This window comes from Engystomops pustulosus, chromosome 10, assembly GCF_040894005.1.
Source record: "Engystomops pustulosus chromosome 10, aEngPut4.maternal, whole genome shotgun sequence".
NCBI lineage: Eukaryota > Metazoa > Chordata > Amphibia > Anura > Leptodactylidae > Engystomops > Engystomops pustulosus.
In genome coordinates this window covers 54,688,775-54,700,855 of record NC_092420.1, presented here as the reverse complement: position 1 = coordinate 54,700,855, position 12,081 = coordinate 54,688,775, and the positions used below count along the sequence as shown (strand labels likewise).

Below are 12,081 nucleotides of genomic sequence, written 5' to 3'. Positions count from 1 at the left end.
CAGTAAACAGAGTGCAAATATACAGGCAGCACTACAAGTCTCAGCAGTTTACTGAGTTAGTAACCTTGTGTGTGGCCCTAATGGGGATGGATAGTCCACACTTTAAGATCCTCCCTGATGGTAAGATTTCCCCCAGGTGAAAGACAATGTGGCCGTAGAAGTGGCTGATTATATCAGGTGCAAACACTCCTCTTTCCACCCAACAGGAGGGGTTATGGGTCCCTCCTACCTGATATCACGTCCAGAACCCTGAAAAAGCCATAGCTTATCAAGGGGTGTAGTCATGGGTAGTCACATTGATACCAAACCTGACCCATTTGCTATGGTCCTATCCGGAGATATTGATATCTCCAGACCCAAGGATGTTAGAGCCACGGGGATTGGGTCATTGTAATTTCTTGACTATAAAAAATTCAAAAATGTGGTTGCTTTTGGGGTGAGATGGACCGTAATTCCATAAATGTTCCTATTCAATCTATTGGTTTAAGAGTTTTTATGGCTCTCTGTCTCCTAATGGGGTGGGGGATGCATGGAGACAATTCGGCTACAGAAGTTCTTTGAAGCTAGCCCTCCTGGAGTGATCGTAAACAACCTAGCTCAATTAGGCCAATAAGCCCCCCCCCCCCCCCCGTCACATTTATCACGTAGGGGCAAAAAAGGATAAAGAGGATCTGCTAGTCTTCCTGACTTGTTTTTTTGGCTCACTTTCAGTTTTAAAACTGTTCTTAAAGATGAAACCACGAGTGGATTGAGAATAAGAGAGGTACTATCAACCCATACATTCTATCCCACTATAACATTTGGCTAAAAAACTATTCTTAACCCCTTAGGCCCCTTCCACACTCGCGTTGCATTTCACGTCAGAGTTTGATCAGGGTGCGATCAGGGTTTGGTCAGTGAAAAACGCGCATTTTGCATCAGAGTTCAATCAGTTTTCAGTCAGAGTTTGTTCACTGTCTCAGTTTTTCACGCGCGTTTTCAATGCAATTTCAATGCGTTTTTCACACGCAGAAAATGTGCGTGAAATGGACTCAGGACTGAGCTCTATCTTTTCTATGGTAATTGATGCGTGAAAAACGCATTGCACTTGCATTGCACTTGCATGTGTCTCAGAGTGCGATGCGTTTTTGATGCATCCCCATAGACTTGTATGGTGCGTTTTTCACGCGCGTGACTTGCAAAAGTAGAGCATGTCGAGATTTAAACGCGCGTTAAAAAAAACATGCATGTGTGCGTGAGAAAAAACGCAAGTCTGAAAAGACCCATTGATTACAATGGGTCAGAGTGCAATGCAAGTTCTGCGCGTCAAAAGCACGCGCAGAAAACACGTGTGAAAAACGCAAGTGTGAAAGGGGCCTTAGCGTTCAGCGTTCGATATATCGGATGCTGAGTGCAGTAACTTAACATCAGTATTGCAGAGTATTATCATGAACAAGCAATCAGTTGATTGCTTGTTCATGTCCCATGGTGTCCCAAGTAATACATAAGTGTTAAAAAATGTTATGCAATAAAAAAATAAATGGATAAATCAATATAAATGCCCATAGCCCCATAACATATAGGGGCACATGTATCATAGTTTTATCTAGGCAAATTGTCTTTTTTTTTGCGACTTTTGTTGGCGCTCTTCAAGTGCACCTCGGTGTGCACCTTGTTCAGTGTGCCTTAAGTATCTTTGTTTTCCAGATGTTCCGTGCAACATTTTGCCGTTTTTGCGTCTTTTTAGCCGCAAATCTGCACCTGGTCCAGGGCAGGTGCAAAGGAAGTTTTTTTTCATGGACCCGATTTTAACATGTAAATTGGAATTATTTCACATGCTTTAAATGTTTAACATTTTGCACAGTAACCTCTTTTGTCAAAATTCTTACATTTTTTTAATTGGTTACTTCTAAGGGTGAGGTCACACATAGCGGTTCAATTGCGTTTACTATGCGTTTTGTAAATTAAAATGTTAAAAGTAATGTAATAAGGCAAATCACCTCCTCAACTGTTGTAATTAGTTTCAAAATGCATTAAAAATGAAACATGTTAAATCCCAAATTAACAGTAGTGTCCACCCATGTATACAACCCCCTCACGTGGCTTGTGTCCACTCCTGTATATAACCCCCTCACGTGGCTTGTGTCCTTTCCTGCATATAACCCCCTCAGCTTGCTCGCTTATGTCCATGTGGATTTGAGACATCTGCAACAAAAAGTCTCAAAAAGAAGCCAAAATTTGCACCTGCCAGGATAGGAAAAACTGAACATGTATCACAAGTAAAAAGACAGGATCATACATAATGTGAAAAAACTAGCCGCCAAAAGTCTCTAAAATTCACCTCAGAGAGACCAAACTATGATACATTTGCCCCATAAAGTCTAAATCAGAAAACAAACCCCACATATATATATAGCATCAAACTGTAGAATAACAGTTACCTTATATACTCGAGTATAAGCCTAGTTTTTCAGCACAAAAAATGTGCTGAAAAACCCAAACTCGGCTTATACTCGAGTCAAAAAAATAAATATATCTAAACTCACCTTTCCGGCGACCCCTGTATATCTTCTGTGCGATCTGTCCGGCAGCGGCGGCAGGCTATATACACTGGGGCAGGGGCTGGCAGGCTATATACACTGGGGCAGGGGCTGGCAGGCTATATACACTGGGGCGGGGGCTGGCAGGCTATATACTGGGGAGGCTGTGACCAATGCATTTCCCACTCACGGCTTATACTCGAGTCAATAGGTTTTCCCAGCGTTTTGTGGTAAAATTAGGGGCCTCGGCTTATACTCGGGTCGGCTTATACTCGAGTATATACGGTAATAGTTATTGAACCTGCACAATGAACGCCGTTAGAAAAAAACTTAAAAACCCACCAAAAATTAAGATTTTTACCTATTTAATCCCACAAAAAATGCAATAAAAAGTGATCAAAAAAACATATGTACTCCAGAATGATACTGTTGCAAAGTACAACATGTGAACCAGCTCCGTAGCCAAAAAACAAAAAATGTTATGCCAAGATGGTGATGCAAAAATGATAGATTTTTCACCACATAAGGGTTTTATCTGCCAAATTTAGTGAAACATAAGAAAAAATATTCAAGTATGGTATCCCTGTAATCGTATCAACCCATAGAATAAAGATAACATGATTATTTGGCAAGTAACGGCCACATGTGGGGGGTCTCGGCATAACAAATTTTAAGATGGGTTTTCTTTTTTTTATTTTTTGGAAATGTGTAAATTTTAGGGCTAAATGAACGTATAACCAACAAATTTGACCAATCTAAATTTCACCTCCATTTTGATTCAATTATTATGAAGATCTCAAGGGGTTAACAATCTTCCTAAAAGCTGTTTCTGATAGTTTGAGGGGTGCAGACTTGAAAATGGGCTGATTATATAGGGGGTTTTGATGCTAAATATGTAAAATTTCATTCAAAACAGTATTTATCCCCAAAATAGTCAATTCTGAAAATACAGAAAATCGATATTCAATTTGTAAGCCGCGTTACATCAAAATAAATTATCCAGACATTTCAAAAATTATGAAAATGTAAAGTAGACATATGGGAAATAATTAGGTGGTAAATCTATCTGCCTGAAAATGCAATGATTTCAGAATGATCTCAGAATCACTTTGATAAGTAACAGTGTTCAAAAATTGTAATCAAATAAAGCGACGCAAGTCAGAATACAAAAAATGGGTCTTAAGCTACAAAATGGCTGCGTCCTTAAGGGGTTAATAACAGTTGATTTCCACTTGTAACAATTCTTGAACATCTTTTCATAGAAATCATTGTTCTGCCGTTCCATTGTCAGCAATTACTGGGCAGTGACACAGTAGGTAACCTCACACTCATTCTGGTGCAGCACATCTGTGCAAGGTCCAACCTGGATTAGATTTCAGCTCTAATCTGTGCCAGTTTTTTTGGTACAGGTTAAAGCAAATATAGCTAAATATGGCTGCCTCATGCCTTGTTCTGCCGCACCACTATTCCCACATTTTAAAAAGGTGACATATGGGGCCCATAGGGGCAAAAAGTCTGAATTTCCTGATTGTGTGCCAGGAATTGTGACATGTTCATACCTTGTGTCCCAAAAAACTAGTGCACAAGGCATGATATATTGACGCCAAAATGTGCTAGTAAGATACAGTTATTCTGAAGTTTCTAGTAGGAATGATGTTAATACGGTTACTTGATGTAAATCCTCTGTAAATTTATTCTGACAGTGTCCTCCATGAAATGCATTATTCACACTGTTATCACAATGTAAAGCATTTACGTTAAGGAATAACCATGAGTTGTGCAAAGGAAGTGACTTCAACTTTGACAAATCGGAGTGGTGTACACTTTAGAAAATGAAGGTAAGAGGGAATATGCTCATCTCTAATGTTAATCCTATCTCTTGTTGCTTCAGCCCAGCCTTTGTCAGAATGGAAGTTCTTGTATTGGTTCCAATGGCAATGACAGCTCATGTTCTTCAGCAGGGAAGACGTGTAAAGATGTTCAATGGTGCCAGCTCACTCAATGTCCATCTGGATCGGTCTGTGAGCTTGTGCCTGGAGGATATGAATGTAAGTACAAAGACTGGGAAGTATGTCCTTTATACAGAAGAATCAAATCTCTCTTGAACTGGTTAAGTAATTGAAATTTGGAACTAATAAAAACAACAATTTTAAGAATAATTCATTATGCTCCACAATTTGCACCAAAATAAAAATTAGTTGAAAAGAGGAGTGAAGTAAACCATGTAGCTTATTTCACTACTCTCATTTTATTCCTTCATATAAAACTATCTACAAAAGACTACCTATTTGTGTAAATGTCGCTTTTATCCAAACCGCATTTCCAGAGTGAAATAGTAAAGACATAAAATGAACATTATAGTTCTGTGTCTTTGTTTTTATTACAGGTATTTCCAATGCCGTATTTACTGGTAATGGACGCACCATCAGTTTTAGAAGCAATGGGAAGATAATGAGAGACCTCACCAACCTAACCATTGGCTTTAGGACTAGAGACACTGAATCGGTCCTCCTGCATGCCCAACGAGAGCCCGAAGTGATTAGGATTAACATCCAGAACAAACATCTACATTTTCACCTGCAAAGCGGGAATGACCTCAATGCAGTGAGTCTAATAAGCGAGGAACCAGTGAGTGACAACCAGTGGCACACTGTCACCCTATCCATGACAGCTCCTACATCCCAGACCTCAACATGGCAGATGGAAATAGATAGAAAACAGAAGAAAACTATCAGTCCACTTCCTACAGGAAACCTGAACTTTCTGAAGGAAGATACAGATATTTATTTAGGTGTAGACATAGGAGGAATGCAGAGGAACTTTGCTGGATGTTTTGGCACAGTGCTCATTGAAGGAATACACTTACCATACTTTGTAGATGCAGATTACCTAATGGTGAAACCACAACTAGAGCAGTTCATGAGGACTTCTGCTGAGATTGTTGACATCAGATGCCTAGAGTCCAATCCCTGTGCTTCTAACCCCTGCTTGTTCGGAGGCAGCTGCCGTGATGTATTCACCCATCCGGTCTGTACCTGTCCTAAAGGGAGAAGTGGAGACGTCTGTGAAATTAAGACTACTGAGTGCCTGCCTAACCCTTGTTCCAATGGCAACTGCACTACTGAGGCTGATGGGTACAGATGTGATTGTGAGCCTGGTTACACCGGGCCCACCTGTGACTACATTACCTGTCATGGTCACCTGTGTGCGCGAGGTGCCACCTGCGCATTGGGAGCAGATGGATATTTTTGTCTCTGCCCATATAATGTCACAGGGCAGCAGTGTAGGTAAGAATGGGGCCAATCTCATAGCCTGTGATGCTTCATTCAGAGAGAGTCTGTGGTGTCCATACATATGTGCTGTGTCCGTCCATCTATATGTATTAACATTCTTATGTCATTCACAGTTTGTCCTCACTGTCATCTGAAAAATCTGCTCTGAGTTTGGTAAGAATGTATGTATCATCGTCTCTAAAAGATGAGTGTTTGTGAATAGTTCCCTTAGCTTCATACACCCTGCTTTACAGCTGCAGTGCTATATATTTGTTTGTTTTTTATATACATTTTTTTAACTTTCTATTTGTGAAATCACCATTCGCACAATTACATTTATCAGTGTTGAATACAGAATTAGAGTCATTGGGGCACATGTATCATAGTTTGGTCTCTCTGAGGAGAATTTTAGAGACTTTTGGCAGATAGTTTTTGCACCTTATGTATGATCCTGTCTTTTTACTTGTGATACATGTTCAGTTTTTCCTATCCTGGCAGGTGCAAATTTTGGCTTCTTTTTGAGACTTTTTGTTGCAAATGCCTCAAATCCACATGGACACAAGCCACGTGAGGGGGTTATATACGGGAGTGGACACAAGCCACGTGAGGGGGTTATATACAGGAGTGGACACAAGCCACGTGAGGGGGTTATATACAGGAGTGGACACAAGTCACGTGAGGGGGTTATATACAGGAGTGGACACAAGCTACGTGAGGGGGTTATATACAGGAGTGGACACAAGCCATGTGAGGGGGTTATATACAGGAGTGGACACAAGTCATGTGAGGGGGTTATATACAGGAGTGGACACAAGTCATGTGAGGGGGTTATATACAGGAGTGGACACAAGCCACGTGAGGGGGTTATATACAGGAGTGGACACAAGCCACGTGAGGGGGTTATATACAGGAGTGGACACAAGTCACGTGAGGGGTTTATATACAGGAGTGGACACAAGCCACGTGAGGGGGTTATATACAGGAGTGGACACAAGCCACGTGAGGGGGTTATATACAGGAGTGGACACAAGCCACGTGAGGGGGTTATATACAGGAGTGGACACTACTGTTAATTTGGGATTTAACATGTTGCGTTTTTAATGCATTTTGAAACCTATTAGAACAGCTGGAGGAGGTGATTTTCCTAATTACATTACTGTTAACATTTGAATGTACAAAACGCATAGTAAACGCAATGTTAACACAGTTGTTGTAATTAGTTTCAAAATGCATTAAAAACGCAATTCAACCGCTACGTGTGACCTCACCCTTAGAGGTAAGCAATAAAAAAATGCTAAAATTTAAGAATTTTGACAAAAGAGGTTACTGTGCAAAATGTTAAACAGTTAAAGCATGTGAAATAATTCCAATTTACATGTTAAAATCGGGTCCATGAAAAAAAACTTCCTTTGCACCTGACTTGGACTAGGTGCAGATTTGCACCAAGAAAGGCGCAACAAAGTGAAACCTAAGTGAAATGTTGCACGGAACATCTGGAAAACAATGATACATAAGGCACACTGCAGACAAGGCGTACTTGAAAAAGAACAGCTTAAAAGTCGCAAAAATGGCGCAAGAATGACAAAAGTCGCTAAAATTTGACAATTTGCCTAGCTGAAACTATGATACATGTGCCCCGCAGTTTTGTTCCAAAACCAAGCCACAACTCTTCCGCAGGTGATGTGCGGTATTGCAGCTCAGTTGCAGTATGCAGTATGAGACATAAACCATGGAAAGGTTTAGTGCGGTTTCTAGAAGAAATTGGATTGTTTTAAGTTCGTATTGAAGACATGAGAGGTAAAACAGAAATAAGTCTCATAGAAATATATGGTTATCTTTCCTGGGAATATCATTTTCTTCCCATGTATTCACAATTTAGTGGACAATAAGCAACTTGCTTAGTTGTTCACCAGCCACGGCTTAAGGAGGATCTTAAACATTTTTCTAGATCTCAACTTGCTGTCTTCATTCTTTACTTCCTGTAGATAAGCACAGGTCCATGGTCATGTGATCCCCAGCCTATTAGTATCAAACAACTCTCTCTTATATAATGAGCCATGCACCTGTGTGACATCACATGACCATGGGCCATTGTGTATGCAGGGGTGTAACTAGGGGAGGCAGGGTCCCATAGCAGGTTTTCTGAATGGGCCCCCCTCAGAAAATATACATCTGTATACTCATTTATAGACATTTATACACTCTTACACACATACCACATTTATACACTCATGCGTACACATTTATGTACTGATATATACATTTATACACTTACACAGATCTGGCCCAGTAGCTACTGACCAGCAGGGATTAGAGATGAGAGACTCCTAGTCCTGTGGTTCTGCTGTCCCCTCCCTTTCCCCAGATATTTCTTATATGAGTTGCTGATTGATGCTATGTACTGTGGAAGATGTGCCCTGTTATATACATATCTGCTGTACAATGTGCAGCATAATATGTATATAATAGTGCACATCCTCCATTCTTTAGTGTGTCAGTTGGATGCCAGGGCCCCCTGATACTGCAAGCCCCATAGCAGCTGCAATGGCTGCTACCGCTGTAGTTACGCTCCTGATCTACATGAAATAGAGAATGGAGCTTCCTGTTACTTGTCAGCAAGAAGAGATCTGGCAAAACTGTCAAGAAGTGATAGAGAAAGGACAATATTTTCGAAATTTCAATAACTTTTCAGTACACAAACAATATCAACTATTTGCTGGACTGAGCTTAAAGTGAACAACTTTAATCTTACAAGTTAATCTTACATGAATATTTTAAGCCGGTATTGACTGAAGTAAAAAAAAAAATTGATAATTCACAATCAAATTTATCGACTTGGAGCAAATCACTCTGCATTTGTAATTGCTACACAAAATAACTATTCAGCTCCAAAGGCTCCAAAGAACCCTATTGCTATTGGAGACTGGATGTTTTAGTGGAAAGACTCTTGTGGAAGGAAGGGATGAGCTGCAGCCAGACCTCTCTGATAATGGCCTAATGTTCATATCTAGGTTTCCTGGTCTTTCTTTCCCCAACTTTTGCCTTTAGATTTAGGAAATCCAATGCACATCAGGTGGGTTCAGAAGACATTCATGTATCGTCTCGGTTAAAGGGGTTTTCCCACAAAAGAAAATTCGAACATTTCAATCCCCTAGTGATGCTAACACATTAAAGACCATTTTAACCCCTTACTTTAGAATTTTACTCAGTTTTATTGCTGTTTTGGCTCCTATCACTCACTATGCTGCTCAGTGCAATATCCCAGGGTGTGGGAGGTGCCTCTCTAAGCAGACACATTATAATTCATCTAGTTCTGTGGGGTGACAATGTGGTTACATCATCAGGGTACTAGTGTATATGCACTTTCATCTGGCTTCTGACATTGTACTAGTATCCTACACATAGAAAGAGAGATGAGACAGATCAGAGATGCATGACATCCATTAGATGCCTATTACAGATTCAGCTCTGCTACATCTCTGTTCTCAGTCTCACAGCTATGTGCCTGCATTCCCATTCCCCTGAATCCCTTATCTCCTTGTAGCTTGTAGTTTGCAGCTTGTCCCTTCTCACAATCTCCTGCAAGGAAGTGAATCAGTGTCTGTGTCCGTGAACTCCAATGCTAGGACTGCAGGGGGCGTGGCTACCGTCACAAGACACAGAAATCTCAGGATCTCATCCAAGATGGCCGCCACCCGGCCCTAAGTCTGCAGTTACAGTGTCAGATCTAGGGGCAACTAAAATTGTGTACAGCAGGACTGATAGAGACAGGTTCGACTTATATCTGTGAAATGCTGTATTTTTGTTAATAACAGTGAATTAGAGAATGTGTTTTTTTGATGTACTGAGTACATGTAAGAAACTTGTCTTTGTGGGAATAGAGTCTTAAAAGAGTGTTACAGTTTTGCATAAGGAAAATGTAAAAAATGTTCAATGTTTCATAGTTCAACCTGCTCCAGTGCCGGTTGTTGTGAGGGACAAGTCAACATGTAGTCCTAGAAGGTCTCTATCAATGTTTATGAACATGATGTACCGTTTATACTCGAGTATAAACCAACCCAAGTATAAGCCGAGGCCCCTAATTTTACCACAAAAACCTGGTAAAACCTATATTTTTTGTACTTGAGTATAAGCCGAGTTTGGGTTTTCAGCACATTTTTTTGTGCTGAAAAACTAGGCATCTACTTGAGTATATATTGTATATTTTTTATTTTATTAACTATATTCTAAGTGTTGTTCCTCTACACTTGATGCAATGTAGTGTCTTGTTTGGATTTTTGCAGATTTAATATTATGCCTTCCATTTTCTGTGGAAATGAAAAGAAAAACATAACCTGTTACAACTACAGTAACTGCACTGAGGAACTAGGGGTGCTAGGATGCTCCTGTCAACCTGGTTTTGTTGGGGAGAGGTAAGTTGCATGATAGTTACAATCTCTAAATTCAACTTATACATTGTTTTGCTATGTACATATCATGTACTGTAAGTAGCACAGTAAGTGAGGGAGCCTACGCTAGTAAAGGCCACCACTGTGGAGGACCTCTGGAACAGGTGTAGGACAACCCAAATATATATATTTTTATACCTTATGTTGCTGAATATGGACATGGTAATAGCAGGGAGAGGGCCTATGCTGACTCTGCCCTATGCTGAGTCAAAAGCTGTGCAAGATTGTAAAATGTGCAGTTTGCCTCACTTATGTGAAGAGTGTGCCAGATTATTAAGTACTGGTGCAAGGTCTTCATTAAACTGGCATCCCCTGCTCTGCTCGGGAAATGTGGGCTCAACCTATTTTTGGGGCACATTGGGGCTCATTTACTAAGGGGCCGAACGCCGCACTTTCATCGGGTTTCCCCACGATTTCCGATTTGCCCTGAATTGCCCCAGGATTTTGGCGCATCGGCGCCAGCTTTCACGCGACAGAAATGGGGTGGGCGTGGCCTTTGGACAACCCGATGGATTAGAAAAAAACGCAGAATTTATCAAATAATTTGTGTTGCAAGATCAGCACTTACATGCAGCGGGAAGAAGCAGGTGAACTCCGGCGGACCTCGGCGCAGCAGCGACACCTGGTGGATATTGGGCGCACGGACGATGGAAGTTAAATACGCTGCTCGATCCGAATCAGTTGGACTGGCCGACGGCACGCATGGAAACCAGTGCAGTAGCGCCACAAAAGGGTCGCATGAGACACAATGGCAGCACAGACACTTCTTAAATACCTGTGATGTTCTGTTGCTGGACATACAGCTTATGGGTGGGAGTAGCAGGTGCCGGACCCCTTCAGATCCGATATTCTATCCTAAGGATTGGACATCGGTATTTACAATGTAGAAAACCCCTTAAATGTTATGGGTGATTAATTATTAACCATAAAATAATTTCATGATACCAGTTTCAAAGAAAATGACTTGCGGCACATAAAACTGTAACCTCCTGAGGCAGTGATGTTATAACTCTTTAATACGCTTTTTTGGCATTTCAGGTGTGAGATTGACATTGACGAGTGTGCATCTAGCCCCTGTCTGAATGGGGGCATCTGCCAGAACTTGCCGAATCGCTTCCATTGTATTTGTGACATGAACTTTGCTGGAGACATGTGCGAGATTGATGTAAGCGATCTGTCTTTCTATGTGTCAATGCTATTGTGGCAAAATCTTTTTCAATTACTTTCCTACCTGATCCTGCGTATGGAGGATGAGCCGGCTGTGGAGTGGGGGGAGCAGGATTATGAGGACTAGTGGCTGGATTTGTACTATTATATGTTATTTATGACATACCAAAGAGCAGCACATGTGGAAGTGGGGAGCCATGGGGTCATATGAAATGTCTGTAGATTTTTGACATATCTATACAGTTGATACACTTAAATGACCCAATATCTTTTCCTGGATATTAAGAACTGACCCCCCCCCCCCCCCCATTGTCCAAGAACTTAAAACATCAACTGTATAAAAAAGAAGAATGGCAGTATACAATGTAGGGGTATAGAATGCAGGTTTCTTCTTTATTGCTTGTATTAGACACATCACACATACAACATTTTGGCTCTGTGAGCTTTTCTCCCTAATGGATGATATATTTTTGGAGTGTGCTGTGGACTTCCATGTGCACTGGCACCATCTATCTCGGGTAAAGTGAACGGAGGCAGTTACAAGTGGGTTTTAGCAGTCCGTACTATAAGGTGGTGCTCAGCACAATAACAAGCCCTTGCAATATAATCCAAATAGTGGAAAGAGGCGGACTCACCGATATTCGTACAGACTTCCTTTATTAAACGATGCAGATA

At 41.0% G+C, this 12,081-nt stretch overlaps 1 protein-coding gene across 4 annotated transcripts in view; it reads left to right on the top strand.

Moving 5' to 3' along the window:
- Positions 1 to 12,081, top strand: part of CRB1 (crumbs cell polarity complex component 1) — a 45,151-nt gene that overhangs the window by 26,321 nt on the left and 6,749 nt on the right. The window contains exons 8-12 of one of the 4 annotated variants that reach the window (XM_072129009.1): positions 4,411 to 4,567; positions 4,906 to 5,806; positions 5,926 to 5,973; positions 10,075 to 10,203; positions 11,278 to 11,404. In XM_072129009.1, coding sequence (XP_071985110.1) covers positions 4,411 to 4,567; positions 4,906 to 5,806; positions 5,926 to 5,973; positions 10,075 to 10,203; positions 11,278 to 11,404 — 1,362 coding nt within the window. The other 3 variants (XM_072129010.1, XM_072129012.1, XM_072129011.1) reach the window with 3 other exon arrangements.